A 19834-nucleotide genomic window follows, 5' to 3' on the forward strand; every position below is an offset into this window, starting at 1 on the left:
AGTTTTCTCTCTCTCTCTCTCTCTGTCTCTCTCTCTCTCTCTCTCATTTCACACCTTGCTCTCTTTACTGAAAGTTTATCAGTGAAAAGTCTGAAGCTTCTGATCGTTCAACAACCTCCTGGTTCACACTTAACCAGCAGTCCGCGGGATGCTCATCTCCGGCCAAGTGTGCAGTCTTTCGGCCGCGCCCGCCACAGCTGCTCCCGTGACCCGGAGACAGCTGGCCGGCGCCCCGCAGCAGCCAATCACACGGCAGCGAACTCTGTGTCAGTTCCGATCTCTCTCACTCTCCACACCATGCTGGGTTAAAAACCCCAGACTGACGAAACACTCTCTCCCTCCAAAATCTGATTGAGTCTTAAATCTCTTGACAGAATGGGCTAAGGCATGTGTGATGTAGTTTGAGTAAATACCACTCTGATTGTATGGATCATGCTTTGCAGTAGTAATGAAAATAAGTTCTTAAGCAGATATGAATCTCACAGTGGGGAGGACAAGAGATCGCTTAGACAGATCTGAATGGCACTTTGGCTTAATTCGAAGTGGAATGAGCTGAATACCTGACTGAATAGCTGAATATTTGCTGACAAAAGAATCATGTCTGAATTGGTTGTCAAATAGCTTGAATCGCACGTCGAAAGTCTTTAAGTGCATATCATGTATGTTCAACTGTATAACACACTGGTCGGGTTCAGTAGTTTATAGTGTAAATCCACTAACCTAAAGACCAGCGGTGACACATTGTAAGATTAAAAGATCCAGAAAAATCTGTCTTCAAATGCAATCAAACAACAATCAGACTTACTAAATGATAGCTAGTGGGACTCTCAGCAATAACACTTTTATTTTTATTTGAAAGACTAATTTGTAATTTATAATAGTGTATAAACTGCTGCTAAAGAATGGAAATGAATGTAAATCTTCTCATATCCAAATACATTAACTCTCTGTGCTTTACTTCATAGTCCTACGCAAACTCTAAGTGAGATCATTTCACTTTCAACTGTTTAAATGATGCTTTATGAATTCTCTTTATAATCTGCGTTAATCTGAAGAAATTACAACCCATATCGTATTCCAAGACCTCCTAAGTTAACTGGTGATACTATAACTTAGAATTTTAAGGCACATCCTGACATACAAAGGAGAGGAAAGGGTTAAGGTTATGATGGCGCTTTTCTCTCCATCTCCAAGGACTCATCTCCCTTTCTTGTTCTTTATGCTTAGCTCTCAATGGCTTATTCGCATAATCAAATTTGATTAATGGGTCGTTTAGGCTAATGATTGAATTAATGGTACACTCTGCAATTTCAGCACAATCTGCAAATGAAAGGGGGATAGCTAACGCACTAAATTCACCACCAATGGTCCTGAATGGAACAGGTCACACAAACATCAGGCTGAAAATAAAATAAATACATAAATTAAAAAAATCCCACAGTCTCAGAACTGTGGTGGATGAGCCACAGAGACAATTATGCTTGTGAGGAAACACCCTGATTTTTCAACAGGAAACATAGTCAAAATCTCTCAGGCCCGAATATCCAGTTTGATAGTGTTTTGTCAGAGTATCTTGATGAGAGGGAAGTTAATATCTCCCTTAGTGAAGTTTAACGTATGACTAGCATCGTGCTATCGATCTGAATTCTGTATAATAAAGTAATGTGAACAGTGTGCATGGTAACCAGAGCAGTAATTACAGTTCTACAGCGGCGGACACAACACTTCACTTAACACTCGGATGGTGTACACACTCAGGTTTTGTAAAATGCAGCTGTGTCTGGTGCACGTGTATGAATACTTAAAAAGAGGAATGCACAGATGTGTTCACACATGCTGAATTATGACTGAATGAACATCAGACAAAGAGAACAATGACAATATGAAGGTAGAACTCGTGTTTCTAAAAGATATAGAGAGCGTATCACAGGAAACATCACAACATATTACAGATGCATTACAAAGAGCTCATACTTCAATCTTACACACACACACAGACATTCACGCACACACACAAACGCACGCACACACACACAAGAAAGACTGACAAGCACAGGCTTTGCGTGACTAGGAGTAAATCCACCGATGGATCACAGAATACATGTTTTGAATTCAAATGAGATGCACACGCAAACACACACATATGCGCGCGTGCGCGCGCACACACACACACACACACATACACACACACACACACACACACACACAAACACACACAATTACACAGGGAGGAGAGAGAGAGAGAGCGAGAGAGAGAGAGAAATGGTATGGTCTGGCTGTAAATCAACAGTCAGTGGACCTTCTGTAGGTTGCCCACGGCACTCGGCACAGAAGTGTAATCACAGTGTATTGTGTGGAGAGAAGATTGAGGACTGCCGTAGGTAAAGCCAAGCAACCACACACACACACACACACACACACACACACACACACACACACACACACACACACGCACACACACCCACACACACACACACACACACACACATCAGGACCACCAGCCATCATCAGAAAATGTCCTGAAACCAGAGGCTGTTTATTATGTCAAGCAAATCCTGACATTTCAGTCAGAGAGGGAGAAAGAGAGAGAAAGTTATGTACGGTACTGTTAGGCAAAGATTTTCACATGCAAGTTCATAAAAAAAGTTTCAATTAACAGCTAAAGGAAAAGTGGGAGGCTATCAAATTGTAGCAGGCTGGATTAACATTATTTCTGACAAATCAAAATAATTTGGCGTGCGTCTTAAGGACGCACACCAAACAACATTTGCACCGTTCACAGAAATTAGGACAAACAAAGGTGAATGCAGATCTCAGCAGCTAGTTAGCGCTTTGGAGGAAAATTATTTTCTTTTTCTTTTTTCTTTTTTCTTTTTTTTTTTTTTTTTTTCTCTCTAACAGCGGGAGGGGAGGCGGGAAACATCAAAGACCAAAATGTCCGGGAGCTAAGAAGCAATCTCAACACCAAATATGCAGTTTGAGACCCAGGGACATGTCATGTGTGTGTTTGTATGTGACAGGATACATCCGTGAAACAAGATTTATACAAAGTGCATATGACAGTGAAAATTTGAGGACATAAAAAAAAAAAAAGAACTTGCAGTTCATTTGAAATCATTCCCGGATTTATGGGGACACACAAGTGTATTATAATAAGCCTAGCTGTAAACATGCATTTGAGTTGGATGAAATGCTACAGGTTTACATCAACAAATATATCATGAGATTACATTCTGAGGATGTTCAAGCATAAACAGTGTGGTTGGGGTTTAGGATTGAAAAAAAAAAGTGTTTGCTAGGCCTGTCTTAGATATATTTAATATGCAGTATATTTGAAGAAGGTTCTAGTACGTGTGTGATGGGTTTTATTTTCGGCTGAGTGCAGGCATGAAGTGCAGGGAGCTCGCTGCACGGCACACATCTGATAGTTTACTGCTTCAGGACCATGGACAGCGGCCGCCGGCGCGGGAGTGATAGAGCTGACGTGCCAGAAACGAGAACGAGAGAGTGGCGACCTCAAACTCTGCATGCAACACCATAGAGACGGGAAAAAAAAACTTTCTCTTAATTCAACCGTCTCTGCCCCCTGCATTCTCTCTCTCTCTCTCTCTCTCTCTCTCTCTCTCTCTCTCTGTATGTGAAAACAGTATTTTATGACTTTGCTATCAGGTAAGTCTGTATTGTCATATTTCAACAGAAGGTGCTACAAGCTTTAAAACTTCAAAACTAAGAATCGCAGTAGCCATACAGCCTGGCTGCGCTAAGAACACCTTTCAGTCTTTACGCACTGGTAATAAAGAAAGAAAAACAAAAACAAAACAAAGAAAGATACCATTTTTTTTTCTTTTTTTTGTCAGAAATATCTTTGTGATAGTTTGGTGCGCATAATTAAATCTCTCTCTCTCTCTCTCTCTCTCTCTCTCTCTCACTCTCTCACTCTTGCCGTCATCTGTCAGAAGGTAAGTTGTGAATAATTTGCCTGTAAAGGGGCTGGCAGGGCCCCAGCATGCACTATATGAGCACAGATGGTGACCTGTATTCGGAGTGGGCCTTGGTCACTGAGCAGGCTGCCTGGGTGTCGGAGAGGGTCACGTCAGTACAGCTCATAGCTGTCAGGGAAAAGACTAACTGCTCTTCGCCTGCCGAACCGTCACCACTCCAAACGATGCTTCGAATTTTAATGAGATGCATGATTAGGTTTCAATGAGTTTGTGTGTCGGTGTTTGAACAACACGTCGAGTTAGACTGATGCAGCGATGTTGAAAAGCAGTATCAGGTTATGGTGTAATGCACAGACTGCGTTAGATGGCTTTTTTTTTTTTTTTTTTAACAAAAGTAATCACTTAGTTAACATTGCTAACAAAATCATTCAGTTAATGTAGCTGGCATTATCATTTCTTTAATGTACCTAAAATTATCATTCAGTTCACATGGCCAGTGTAATCACTCAGTTAACGTAGCTAAAGTTTTCATTCAGTTGACATAGCTAATGCAACAGAAGTCAGGAAAAAATCATGACAACAAACTGTACACAGGAAACCTTTACTGTGACGGCTGTTTTGGCACCCTCCCCTCCCACACCCCACAGATAAATGGACAAATCATAAACTGTAAATGGTAATACATTTATCAGTGTTACATTTACTCGGAGAGAGTTAAGTGAGTTAGCCTTTACGGCCATGCCTTGGCAAGAATGGAACCTTCTTTTACTCTGTTCAGAGTTATTTTAACTCTGGCATGTCGACTATTTGACACTATGAAACTATGGAACAAAAACACAAACAAACATAAAAAGTACAATAAAAGAAACCCTGCAGGTTAAACCGGTTGTACTACATTGTACTACATTAATGCACTGAGCTTTCTTGTAAATCCTTCCTCTTTTAAATTCAGTAAATGGCATGTGCTCTTGAAACAGAGAAGCCTCGAGCCATCTTTGACCATGTCCAAACATGCACACATGCACACATGCACACACACACACACACACACACACACACACACACACACACACACACACACACACACACACACACGCACACACACACACACAAAAAGAATTCTCAGCTATGCTTTTCCATTAATAAGCTTACAAGAGCAGGCAACATGTTAAACACCATGCAAAAGTGCATTTCGTTTTGGAGGGTGGGACGGGGAAGGCTGGTGCTTGGGGAGAATGAGAGAGTTCGAGCGTTGAAAAAGGAGACAACAAAACCCCCCCAAAAAAACGAGCTAATTCACCACACGCCACACAAAATGCTGGGTCAAGCAAGACGAGAATTAAAACGCCTCTCCATTGCTCCCTCCCTCCCTCCCTCCTTCCCTTCCTTTCTTGAACAAGAGCCAGTTCCCTGGTCTCCTTCATCTCCCATATAATTCCACCACTGGTTTGTTCCCTCCCTGCTTCCCTCCGACGGCCCTAATCTCCGATGAACTCGCTCTTCTGCACGCTTTAATTGAGTTCTGTGCTCTGCGGCCCCTTCTTGTCCCATTAGCATGTTTGGTATCCGTGCCTGGCCCCTATTGTGCTGAAACTGCGTTTTTTTTCCCTTTCTTTTTTCCCCCTTCCTCTGCTTTCTTGTCTTTCTTTATTTCAGTAGTGCTAATTAAAGGTCTCAGAAAGATTTTATTTCACAAGCGTAATGGAAATTGGTACGAGTGCCTTTGTCGTCTGTGTCCCTGGTACAACTTAGCGCAACACTTAAATCTCTCTTTCTTATTCTCTTACTTCTTCTTCCTTTTCTTCTTCCTCTCCTTCTTTTTCTCTTTCACTGCCTGTCATTCTCAGTCTTGGCTATCAGCTGATTTGCCTGTGTCTTTTATGTGACTTCAGTGAGATTCGGATTGTATGAGTAGACTGCACCTGAGCTTGAAAGATATATGTGTGTGTGTGTGTGTGTGTAAGACAGAGAGAGGAAGAGAAGCAGAAAGAGGGAGAGGTTCAGAAGTATGCTGTAGCTTGAATTTAAAACCTCCTCTTTTCATGTTTTACAGTGAGGTGAAAATGTATTCTCTTCAATATGTATTCTGCAGTAACTTTAATGGTTCTCACAGTTAGACAGATACACTATACCCACTGTAACAACACTGTTTTTATTACATACACTCTTTACACGCTAACACAACATGTGAAATGTTTGATATCTGTATTAGAATGGATTGCGTACGACTAAGTGTGCGGCAGTATGATGCTATCTCAGTGCATGTTACTGAAAGTTTGATTGTGTGAGAATCCTGGGCCGTAGCAGTGAGTAGTGTAAAATATGTTCAGGCATGGGTGCTCAGGTGGCACAGCAGAAGAGCGGGCCAGAATGCCACTGCGGGGATGGGGGTTCATATCCAGGTCCCAGCGGTGCGCCTGCTATCCACACAAACACAACTGGCAGCGTCTGCAGGACGCATGCTGCCAGGGGGCATCTCCCGGTTGCTACAATAGTGACTCCCACTGGTTGGTCCAAGTGCCAGTGATGGACACCTACCATGATCCTCCAGACGAGAATAAGTCTGGGGGTAAAATTATGGAGGTGCTCCGCTATGCGGCCCAGACTGGGCATGCTGTTGATAATTCTGTGATTCTTCTGACCTTTAGAGTTAGTGTACGGCACAGAGATATTTTTTCTTTGAGAGAGAGAGAGAGAGAGGAGAGGGAGAGATACAGGCAGCTGTGAGCACATTACCTCTGATTTGAGTCTGTCCTCTCTTCCGCCCGGTGGATGAGCTGTGTGTGAAGTGTGACATGTCCGTGCCAGCGTTGGCACGGAAACTGTCCTTAAATCTCTGCATCAGAGCCTCCACTGACTCCTGTTTAGAGTCGAGATCTGCAAACAATACAGACAGACAATGCGTCTAAGACAAATTAATGTGTCCACACACTCTTATCTTTCTCTTGCTCTCTCTCTCTCTCTCTCTCTCTCTCTCTCTCTCTCTCTCTCTCTCTCTCTCTCTCTCTCTCTCCCCCCTCTGCTGTCCTTGGCATTCATACAGAAAACCCATTCAGTATATTTTTACCATCACCCCCTAAACATTTCTTGACTTGTTGTGCTTTCTGACTGCAGGAATCTTTTAATCTAATATTGTCAGTTGTAAGTATTTTTGAAATGGATTGTAAGAGTGTAAATGGTTGTATTACCATACACAGGAGGGTCACAGGTTGACCTTAGAGGTCAGAGTTCAGAGCTGAACAATGTAAAACTCTGCTAATGAAATGTTAATGCGTAATGCTATATACAGGGAGAGAGGGACAAGGAGAATGAGATGTGTGTGTGTGTGTGTGTGTGTGTGTGTGTGTGTGTGTGTGGACAATACACGAGAAATCTCTGAATCAGCAAATTCTTTCAAATGTCTTTCACTTAAATGAGAAACACCAAAAACACAACTGCGTGCACTATTTCTCTCTCACGGGTCTCTCTCTCTCTCTCTCTCTCTCTCTCTCTCTCTTAAACACACACACACACACACATACATTTTCTCCTTTCCATGTGACACTGCACAGTTAAATTTGGTATCCAATACATTTTGTTGAAATTCTGCTGATGCATGTATCTTGTTTTAATAATTGGACCTCCTCCCCTTTCTCTCTCTCTCTCTCTCTCTCACTCTCTCTCACTCTCTCTCACTCTCTCTCTTTTTCATCTTTCTTTCTGAGGGGAAATGGGACCAGGAAGAGCGGCCTGTGAATTCTCTGTGTTGTTTCTAACCCTGGGTCAAGAAGGATGATGAAGAGTCTACTGCAAACCAAATCTACCTCTGGGTACACATAAAGTAACCTGAACCTGAACCTGAACTTGTTTCTGATTCTCTGGACCCTGCAGCTCAGGTTCTCCAGCGTCATGTGCGACAGGGCCCGGTGCTGACGCACGTTTGCAAATGTGCTGTATTTGCACTCTTTGGACAACTTAACGTGAAAGAGTCAGCATGGCAGCTGTTGTCACAGTCAAGCCCACAACCCACAGGTAGCTGGCAGTACTCGCACACAGGTCTCTGTGGACAGGGAGGACAGTGGGAGCTTGTGTTTGTGGCAAAGAGGCTCTACACAAACACAAGGCCCAGCTGCATCCTGCAGTGAGGGGCTACTCTTCTATTCATAATCACATGCTCTCCCCCGGCTGTCCTATCAATGTAACTGAATATGAGGTTACAATAACTTTTTGAATTTACCAAAGGATGATGGAACTGACTAGAGAGTTGGGTGTCTTCAATAATGGGTAATTCATTTTTGTGCCAAAATAAACTGTGTCAAAAAACAAACATGAACACTATTTATTTATTTATTCATTGGGATGGACTAACAGATCCATAGGGAGGCTCTGAAAAAAACAAAAAAAAAAAAACAATAAAGGCTGTCCTGGTCTCTCTGATGGGTGGATCTATTTGGGTCAAAGTATATTACTACAAGAATAACTGTGTTATTTGTATTTTTTTTTTAAATCAGGATAAAAGAAATGATTTATCTGGAAGCTGTGAGAACTAAGAAAATGTCACTAAAGGCTTTTCTGGTCCGCTGATTATCCTGAGGGTCCTGGCGTCAGTTCTTCTCCGGCTCTCCTGCACGTGTGTGTGTGTGTGTGTGTGTGTGTGTGTGTGTGTGTATGTGCGTGTGTGTGTGTGTGTGTGTGTGTGTGTGCGTGCTTGCCAGTCTGACCTTTCTTCTGTCGAACAATCACAAAAACACTGCTATTCAACCTGCATCGTCTATAACTCTCACTCATTTCGACATCTCTTGGTTTTTATTTATTCTCAAATATATTAACCAACCCCCACTGCAATGTCCCCATACGAATGCGCCTCCTGTCTTTTACTGTCTTTTTTTATTTTATCGTGTGGATCTTCTTTGGATTTCTGTTGCTTTGCTTTGGTTTTCTGAACTTGTAAATGTCTATAAACTAACCTAACTACCCTGGGCCAGCCAGAGGAGGATGGGCTCCCCCCTGCTGAGTCCTAGTCACTCCCAAGGTTTCTTCCTATCACAGTCTACAAGAGTTTTTTCCACTGTAGCCCTGAGTGTGTTCACCTGGGTTATCAGCTTTGGCATCTTATAAAGCTGCTTTATGACAGTGTCCACTGTCAAAAGAACTGTATAAATAAAATTGAACGATAGTCAAGTGAATTACTGAGTTTGCATATAGGCTTCTCACAAATGGACATGTAGAGGTTGAAGAATGTGTTTGTGTTATTACTGAGGAGAGTAGGTTCTCTCTCTCTCTCTCTCTCTCTCTCTCTCTCTCTCGCTCTCTTTCTTCCTCTGTATTCCTTTGTATGTGTGTGTTTGTGGTAGAAAGAGGCTTTATTTTCAGTCTTTGTGTTTGCCTGCAAGAGAGGGAAAGTTCATTGGCTCTCTTGATCCATTGTTTTCTTTTCTGAACAGAACAAAAAAAACAAAAAAAAATATAACAAGCTCTGTTATTATGTTACTTCAAGTTTCAAGGGCACTGCAAGAACTTGGTACAGAAAGACAGCCATTCTCCAGCATGTACCGTGAGATAGTCAACCACCTCAGTTCACAGTGTGTGTGTGTGTGTGTGTGTGTGTGGTTGAGTCAAAAAGAAGCAAAGAAGCATTCCTCGGAGACAAGAGGAAGCACCCCAACAGAATCTCTGCCGCTGGATGCTGGGGTTTTAGACAGTGCCACGTTTGAGTCCGAGACTTGCCTGGCCCTAATAGCGGCTTAAAAGAGCCAGTTTGAGTTTTCACCAGGCAAACTGTCACCCCCGCTGCTAGCGTCGTTTGCGTAAGCGCACTCCTGCCTCTCCATTAGAGAATCAATACCACCACAATAAAAGTGGAGACACAGCAGTTTCTCTTTTCTTTTCTATCAGGTATGAAAATGGGCGGCCTCCCTTGGGGGTTGGGGGGGGTTATTCCAAACATGCTCTGCCCCATTTGTGTCCCCTGAAGAGCGATAAACTACACAAATAAACCCCTGTCATTCTTGCCAAACAAAAAGAAAAAAAAAAAAAAAAGGTGAAAGAGGAGGAGGAGAAAAGAAAGAAAAAAAGAGAAGGAGAAGACAAACAGAAAGATGCTTTAAAAAGAAAAAAAAAAAAAAAAAGACAGCAAACGAGGTCCTGAAAGCTATTTATCTGCTGCTACCATTAACATGCTGGTACAATCCCCTCCCTGAGTTTGGTGATGCATCAAAAGTTCAATTAACATGAGATATGTAGACCTTGCGCGGGATCTCTCTGGAGAGCCGTAATAGCCGTGAATAAGGGCTATTTACTGGGCTGTGGTGATGCAGGGTTGTGGCAGACACTGACTGAAGACTCTGCACATGGATGCTCGCCAGATTCCTGGGCACTGATCCAGGAACAGTCCTGTGTTTCAGTGGCCGGAGCACACAAATCCACACTCAGCATGAGTCGTCTTTTTTTTTTTTTTTTTCTTTTAAGCTAATAGCTTCAAGACTTCATTGCACTTCATCCAGTTATAAAATATGTGATCATAAGCCCTTCTGAAATTCTTACTCAGATTAGCTGACAGTAACATGCAGACGATGCAGAAATGCCTACTAAATATATGTTTAAATGTTTACTAAATATGTTTTTGATTGTATCAAAGTGGCAATGGCAACATTTATTTACTTATTTATTCTAATTCACACCAGTAAAACTACAAAGAGTTCAGTTGAAGTGAACTGAACTGATAATAGGTATTTTACAGGCAGTAGGCGTAAGTAATCACCTTACTATATATATATATATATATATATATATATATATATATATATATATAAAAATGTGTGTGTGTGTGTGTGTATATACACTCAGTCAGGATTTGCAAAGCTCCCTCTCTGTGAGACATAGAGTGGCAGATGCTGCACTGAGAATATCACTATGAATACAACAGAGAAGACACAAAAACTGCCGCTTCTTCTTGTCCCCTTTTTCTTTCTTTCTTTTTTTTTTCTTTTTTTCTTTTTTTTTTTTTCCTTTAGAGGTGGCAGTAACACAGGCGGTAACAGCATAATCGGTTACACTGTTGTTTCGGGGGATTCACGCAACAGCTTATGTAAAAAAATAAAAGAAAAGAAAAAAAGTGTTATATTTCCCTTCTGTTATTTCCTCTCTTTTTGTTTTCCACATTGATTTCACTGCAGCTCACTCTTGCAGCTGTGTCATTTAGTTGTTTCATACTTTAAAAGAGTCAACTCCCCTTGGAGATAATTGTGGGACTTATTCAATATTTTGATTCAGAACTGATTTACACTGAAAGCTTAGATAGTTTCAACCACCCACTCACTCAATCAAATCTTCATGTAACTGAATGCTTCCAAAGAAAAATAAAATAAAGTAAAATAAATAGAAATTTCACAACAGGACAGTTAAGTCTTCTCAGTCTGCTCAAAAACATGAAGAAGCAAACTCAGAGGAGTATGATTGTAAAAGGAGAAAACAGCTTTGATTCAGCAAATCTTTTTGGGAAACGACTGTGTGAAGAGAAGGGTAAAGCACACTTTTTTTGGTGTGTGTGTGTGTGTGTGTGGGGGGGGGGGGGGGGGGGGGGGGGGGGGGGTCTTAACTTGCACCTTTTCAGTTCTGTCTGATCAAGGTTTGAGGAATGTGTATGCTGTTCTCATTCACACGTACGAGTTAAATAGTGGATTTTCAATTTCAGCAGCCTTGGCTGTGGTTCACATTAAACAGGTTATAAGTTTGAGTCATATGAAAAAGACTAAAGAAATTATGCACTGTGTGCAAAGTATGAACACCAAGTCTGTGATCTCAGCTCCAATCACAATGTCTGAGAGACAGCGGTTATCTTTCGACCCGAGCGTAAGAAGCTTGCGGTGAATGTGATTGCTGTAAACACGATTTGGCCCTTGTTGACAAACTGGCTTTACATTTGACTGGTACAGGGGGAACTCATGCAGGGTGAAATAATGCACTTACAACCTCCGTCTCCCTTAAGGCTCCCATCTGAGTGTGTTTCCCGCCTAATCCAGCCGCCTCTTGGCTAAACAAACAAACAAAAGCGCCAGGTGGCATTCACTTAAGCCACGGCCAGCCGTGACTGGGAAGAAACGGGTCCGCAAGTGAGGTTAACTGGGTCCATGTATATTTCATGCCGCCTTCCCCACACTCTTCCTCTTCTTCTTCTTCTTCTTTTTTTTTTTTTGAAAAACCAAAGCTCCACAAGCTGAAAAGCCACCACCAGGGGTAAAATGGGACTCATCTCCCCCACTGAGTGTCTGCGGTAGCTGGCCATTTGTCTTTGGACAAGGCCGGCCAGCGTGTACCTCTCGAGCATTTTTTGATTAGGTTCTCCGTAAAAGACAGTTTTGCTGGGATGGACTGTCATTCACAATCGTCGGCTTGATTGTGTGCTTTTGTTGGGCCATCACCACAACACTGTCCACCTCCAAGCTTGAATTGACGGTATCAGTGGAAAGATGACTGTAATAGCAAAGTCTGACTTTTTTTTTTTTACTTTTTTTTTTTTTTTTTTTTCTTACAGATGATCTGTCTGTAAACGAACAGACAACACTATGTTATCTGGAAGTTGTAAAAGTTATAAAATTACACTTTAGGTGGAAAGGCACCTGTTTGGAAATGTAAAGACTTAACATTCTATGGCTTTGCAAATAATGCTGTCCACAGTATCTTGATCTTTAAGTTGTATTGCTTTTAATAACACGGTGTCAGCTTCGCAATCTTGTCACTGGATGTCCAAATTGTGCAAACTGTAATGTTTTACCGTAATATCAGAATCAATGGTGAGAAGAGAACATGACAGAAGAGAAGCGAAGCAAAGATAAGATAAGATAAGATAAGAGAACAGAGGAGAACAGACTGTTACAATATGGTGTAATCCACCATAGCAGTGCTTCTCCTGAGGGAACCTGTGAAAAATTTGTCGAGAGCTTAGCGACTTAAGTTGAACAGGCTCGCCTCTTTCCATCTGAATAATTACGGCTCCTGAGAGTACCGGAGACACAGGTCTGAGTGTGGATTTAGGGAAAGCAGGGCAGAGCAAAACGATCCGGTCATTAGCACTATGGGAGAATGAAGTTCCCATCTGAATCTGCATGTATATTTTTCATTTCTAATACTGCAAAACGCAAATAACAGGTTCAACTAAACACAAACAATCGTTCATGTCAAGTGAATGAACAAACAAACAAGTAAATTAAATGAGTATATTCGCTGTTTCACCTTCTGATCGAGAGCAATTTCATATTTCCTGTGGCCCATGAAAAATATGGAGTTTTCAAACCAATCAGTATGACATTTTCGAAAAGATGTCACACAACAAATTATTCCTTTCATTACTAATGGACCAGTGTCCTCTGGTAACCTCAAAATGAGCAAATCTTGCTGGAAAGAGTGATCCGGATGTTTACTATGGAGACAGAAAAATCCCTCCCCCTGCCGAACACCCCCCTGTCCTCCCCCCGTCCTCCCACACCCCATGCCCCCAACTTTAAAGACAAATCCGGTTGCTCGTTTTTGTTTTCCATGCGGGAACTGTCGCCTCTGCCTAGTGTCCTTACTTTCTCCTTCAACCTCATCTTATCTCTCTCCGGCTCCTTATCGGCTGTGACAGTGGGTTAGCAGTTTCTTCAAAACATCAGACATAGCCAATAGCATCGAACCCTAGGCTACCAGAGTAGATCTTTGTGGTGTCACGTTGGTGAGTCCCTCCTGATAATCTACCAGACAGAGGCTGGAGAACTCCAGGGGAAAACTCAGAGTAACTGAGTCCTTGATCCTTACAGATTCCTGCAGAGTTTGTTCTTGGGGGGAGGGGGGGGGGCAGTATGGCAGTTCTCATGCGGATGAATTTGTTTTTGGAAGGCTGTCGTGCCTTAAGCTCGCTGTTTTATTTCTCTCGGAAGGGCTATTTTTAACTGCGACCCCAGTCCGTTCCCGTCTGACTTTCTTATGTTTCTGTCTCTGCTCTTTACTCTTAAACTGTGACACGTCACTTAGGAAGGTAGCTTTGTACTCAGATTTGATGAACAGTTGCACAATAGATGTTTGAGTAGCAACCATGAGTTGAAGTCACAAATAAGCAAGACTATTTAAATTAAGACTCTGCTCAAAATTGTATTTATCGCAATTTTGTATATTTTAAACACACATTAAAGAGGCATGTTGACTGTCCATACAATAATTTGTATCTTTTACTTATTTTTCTGTATGTGCTTGTGAAACTTAAAATGTATTATTTGTAACACAGGGAGAAAGAAAAGTGAATTCCCTGTGGTTCCTGCCAAACTCTTGAAATCCTCAGTAGATTGTGAGTGCAAACAAATTGAAGCTACTCAAACAAAACACAAGACATGTCCAACTTGGTGAATTGGGGAAGCTGTAGTCGATATGGGAGCAGCCTGACATTGAGTTGACACAGCAAGCCTCAAAGTGCTGTCCCTAGGGAACTCATCAGTGGCAAATGCTGTGATGCGGCCATGCCGTAGGAGGGGTTGGAGGAGTAGGAGCGAATCCAGGATCAGTGCATCGGTGGCTGTGGCCGCAGCAGCATGGCCCCCGGAAACTGTCCTCGCTCCCGCGGCCATGCCATCTCAAACCAGCCAAACGTCCAAGAAAATAAGCGGGTTACCATGACATCCGGTTGTCAGCTGATGTATTTTTAGACAGAGGACAAAACAGCGCCTTCAAGCCATGGGGTGATGCAATTGTGCCAGATCCAATCTGGCTTGGAAGTAGGTAATTTCTGCCTCTAGCACTGTAGGATAACAATGTGATTGAGCCATGGAACAACAAGATCAAGAGCATCTAGGGCAAATCAAAAGAACTGACTGTAAAAAAAAAAAAAAAGCTAATATCAGTAACTGACCAACTAGCTTACTAGTTAACTAACTAAAGTAACTAAATTCGCACGTCTGAAAATAATTGAACAACATTTGTAATATTTAGTAGACAGGATATATTAAGCAGTACAGAGAATCTACACTAAATAATATTGTATTCCCTACACATTGCAGCTTCAGTCAATGGATTGTGAAGAGCATTCAGTTGCTTGATCAGTGCTCAGGTTGCTCAAAGAAATTTTCTGCTGAATTTCAAAGCTATGGCGGTCTAATGAATGTTAACTATAGTTTAAATGGAAGGTTGACAGATTGACAGGCAGACAGATTCAGACAGACAGAAAGATAAATAGATAGATAGATAGATAGATAGATAGATAGATAGATAGATAGATAGATAGATAGATAGATAGATAGATAGATAGATAGATAGATGGAGAAACCTGCAGAACAAGCAAGAACAAACTTAAAGAATTTTACATCTAGTCTAACGTTTTAGCTCCAGGTTTTTGTGGTTAATAACATAAATGAAATAAATAAAAACATGAATACCATTAAAAGAAATGATCAGTAGAGAGGGAAGAAAAACGACAAAAGCCAGAGGGAAATCGCAGCCATGCAAATGCGGCAAAGCTGACACAAAAGAAAGGCTCAACCCTCCTCACCGAATCTCCATGAGGGGAAGCCATTTTTATCCCCTTTAATTCCCTTTCCTCAAAAACACTGCTGCTCGTGTCTGGTGGGACTTCTTGGAGAGGAGAGACATGCCAGCCTGGCTCTCAGGCTAGAAGCAGGCAGGATGAAAAACAAGGAAGTGACAATACTCAGTGGGCTAAGGTCCCTCAGTGATTTATTCAATTTTCCTCTGCTCTGAAAGAGAGCACATGAGGAAACAGACCGAGAGAGAGAGAGAGTGAGAGAGAGAGAGAGAGAGAGAGAGAGAGAGAGAGAGCACGTGTGGAAGAGAAAGGGCAGCAAACAGCCCGCCTGCCTGCCTTGTGCGGCAATGCTACAGCAAGGAATGGGGAGGGATGGTACTAAGAACTTGTCGTGAATAACTGAACATGTTAATGTGTGTAAACATCACAAAGCGTAGTCACAGACACTCCACAAGCTTCCCTTAATGCTGGAGAATGTCCTAACAGCAGTTCTCCCAGCGCCATTCATACGTCTGTATTAAACACGTTTTTTCCTAGCCACAAAACCCGACTGAGTCCAATCAGCTGTCTTAGTGTTGGCTAGAACAAAAATGTGTTATGCGATGGGTCACCAAAGCTGAAAGCATTTTCAGGTACATTTGTCGTCTTCTAAAATGATAGCAGTCAAGTTAAGCCATTAAAAAAAACAAAGAAAACCACACACACACACACATTAAAATGGTCACAGGTAAATATTGTCAAGAGCTGATACCTCTCATAATCTCAGTAAAGTATAATAAAATATTACCACATGTCTTGGTGATCTACAGCAGTTCATATTAAAAAGAAGACCGTTTGAAAACATTGTGTTTTCCCCGATTCTTGCGTATATAGGGCGGGATCCACACCTGACTGACTGTGATCTGAAAGAGATCAAACGAAACTGTTTGATGTTTTACTCGCTCTTTCTTTCAATTAGATCATTGAATAGCTCTAATCAGGAATTCATGTATTATAATAAATCATTAGCATGCGTGATGTGAAGAATATCAAATGTGTGTGTTCTTGTTGCCTGAAGAGATACTATCAGGTGAATTCTATATTATTCAACTGCAGCTAATTAACTTGGAAACACCAATGTATTGGTTAATAAATTAACCTTTCCCAGGATAAATGAAGAGGCAGAGAAATGTAGACAACAACAACAAGCAACTACGATAATCCACTCTGTCGCTTTTTCATCTGTCCTTCCTACCACTTAGAACATATACCTTAACAAAAATAAGTCCTTAGGCATGCTCAATCAACCAGGTCTCCACACCATATGTGAACCTGTTTTTTTTTCCCTCCTCCTTTCCTAAAATACTAATTGAACGCCTAATAGGTGGTAGAAACACATGCTTTGACTGCTCTACTTTTTTTCTTTTTCATCCCTTTGTCCCAGTTTTCATGCGTTTGACGGCAAAGGTGCCTCAAACCGCGACGGTAAGGACACCTACTAACAGTGTGTATGGTAATGATGCATGGTTTAAATAAATAAATAAATGCCATTACTAATGGAGGCATCTTGGAGCGGACTGTGCTGATTCCAGCGTGGCAGCTGAAGGGTTTCGAGGGATCTTATATAATTAACGAGGAGGTCATGTCTGAAGAACGTTACGTGTCGTTTTGGTCGCGGCTGAGAAGTACTGCTCATTTCCCCAAGGATGTTAAAGGAGGGCAGAGTAATGCTCCCAAACTGACGAAAGAGAAAACATAACACGTCATGTCAAATGACACTTACCCTTCACATTCGGTTGGGAATCCTGTTCTTATATTCACCGTGCATAAACTACGGAATTTTCAATTAGCTCTGTCTTCCATCGAAGGCAGGGAAACAGCTTGAGATGGTGAGAATGTTATACTGTATTTCAGTGAAAGATTGACTTCTTTGTCTTATCAAAAATTACTCTGGAATTCCTTTCACTTATTTGTTTTTTTTTTTAAAGAACAGATGAACGATTTTCAGGTCCTCTTGGTATACCTCAGTCAGCACAAGACAACATAAATCAAACAATATTTTTCTTCTCTCGGGCTGTGTTTATGAAAGCTTTCGTCCCAGGGCTAATCAGTTACACCTGTGTTTTAATATGCAAGTTGTCAGCAGGACACTAATGTATAAATCAAGCCTGTTTGTGAAAGGTACAGATGAAAAATAAGCGCATTCTGGAAATATGTGGAAAATCCTAAAAGGGATTATATACATTATTGTAATCTAGCACTACATCAAAGCTCTTTCAGGATTAAAAAAAAAAAAAAAAAAAAAAAAACTATAGCAATGCCACAGTTCGAGGAAATCCCCGGGGGGAGAAAGAGTCTATTTTTCACCTACTTTCCCCCATTTCTTTTTGTGAGTTGCTATCTGAAAAGAGTGGTAAAAGATGTGATTGCTGTCTATGGAGTCGTCAGTCTTGTAGCCTTATTGTTAAAAAGGAAATGAGAAGTTGGGTGGGGCTAAAAGCCTCATTGTTCATCTTGGTGCGGCCTAGTTTTTCAAACAGTGCTCTTTACTTCAGGTAGTTAGTTCTCCCACGTTTTGTTTTGTTTTTTTTCTTTCCCCCTCAAGCTATAATGGCCAGGCTGAACTGAAGGAGAAGATATCTAGACCATAGCAGAAAGAGAAAAAAAAAAATCTTCACACACAGCCATTCATCTTGGGAAAAGAGGGCATTTGGGGAAAAACAACAACAACAAAAACACTGTCCTGATATATTCTCTGAGAATAACTGGTCTTTTAGCCTTAACTTATTGTCTTATTTCCTATCAAATCCTCTAGCTGTTCCTACCCCCTACCTCTTTTACACAAAGCCTCAAAAAAAAAAAAAATACTAACCCCTAAAAGTAGAAGAGGTAACATTTTTCATTTGATGTGAGGTTGTCTTCTGTCGGATAACCGAAAGGATATGTCATCAAGTTTCCACCTCTCGTTTTCTCGGTCTGTTTTTTTTCGACGGTGTGTGGGAACCTTTAAAAGGAGGAGAGCAGAGGCCTCTGCTATCTATAGCCTTCTTGCCGAAGGGTTGAGGATGAAAGATGAATGTGAGTCCCTTGACGCTGCACCAGTCGAGCCTTAACAGGTCTCACTCAGATCTCATATTCCAGTTCTCGCACAGCCGCGCCACGCGTTTGCTCTTCGCAAATCGACATTTTGTGCAGTCTCTCTCTCTCTCTCTCTCTCTCTCTCTTTCCCTCTCTCTCTCTCTCTCTTCTCTCTACCTTCTGCATTTGAAATAAATTTAAATACACTTATCTACGTCAGTTGACAGACAGCTTCGACCAAAAGAGAATATTTATCGTAGCATTAGCATCACTCTGGGGTGTGACTTTGAAGAACGGTAACCGGGCAACAAGAGACGGATGGCTCGTTTCTCCTATGAAAGGGAGGCGTGAGACTACACTGTGAGACAGAAGGACTGTGTGAGCTTTTCTCTTATCTGTCCATTTTAGCTCAAAAAGACCCCCCCCCCCCCTCCTAAAGCTTGAACAGCAAACATTACCAAAGAAGTACTCTCTGCTCTACTGCCAAGCAGCTAAGACGGTTTCTGCAGTTTGATGTGTGATGCATGCCTGCAAGTGAAACTGAATGACAGATCAAAATGTGTGCTTACATCACATACGTACATATGAGATCAGAGCAGCATAGGACAATGTCATAGCTGTTGACTGACAGGTTTACATACCACGATGAAACCTTAAATACTAGCTCTGAGAGCTGACTGATGCCTTTGTTATGGAAGAGAGGAAGAGCGAGAGTGTGAACATTCAGTTAATGTAGGCTGCTGGCATATCCTTACAGTCAAGGACAAAAGACCAGTCTGGCATCCAATACTGCATAAACGGGGTAATTTTCTGTTCAAGCATATATGAAATAAGCCATCATTCTGAAACAAAACAAAATCAATATGCCAGTAATGATTAATGCACTCTGGTCTTTGTCATACAATGAGGTTGTAATTTAAGAGAACAGAAATGACAGTGTCATCTGGTGTTATGTGTGTAGTTACACGTCCTGACAGTTAGCATTGACTTGTTCTCTTCATTCTGTGTTCCAGCACAGAAGGTCACAAAACAGTGCTATGAACTCACCATGAGTTAACAAAATTACCACCAAATTTCTCCTCTTACACACACATACATACACACACATGTGTACACACACTCACACACACACGCACGCACGCACACACACACACACACACACACACACACACACACACAGACAGACACACACACACACACACACACACACACCACAATCCCAGCCTCTAATTTCAAAATAATGAGTATTATTAGATCAGTTACACTCATTCATCTTGTCTCACTTTTCCAAGGTATCGAGAACAGCCATTTCTGAAGGTGAATATTTTTAAGAGCTACTTAACAACATTCT

General features: G+C 41.6%; 1 protein-coding gene across 1 annotated transcript in view; it reads right to left on the reverse strand.

Moving 5' to 3' along the window:
* Positions 1 to 19834, reverse strand: part of astn2 (astrotactin 2) — a 324099-nt gene that overhangs the window by 190944 nt on the left and 113321 nt on the right. Inside the window, exon 4 of the mRNA XM_030785297.1 lies at positions 6678 to 6818. Coding sequence (XP_030641157.1) covers positions 6678 to 6818 — 141 coding nt within the window. The remainder of the gene's footprint in view (positions 1 to 6677; positions 6819 to 19834) is intronic.

Source organism: Chanos chanos, chromosome 9, assembly GCF_902362185.1.
Source record: "Chanos chanos chromosome 9, fChaCha1.1, whole genome shotgun sequence".
NCBI lineage: Eukaryota > Metazoa > Chordata > Actinopteri > Gonorynchiformes > Chanidae > Chanos > Chanos chanos.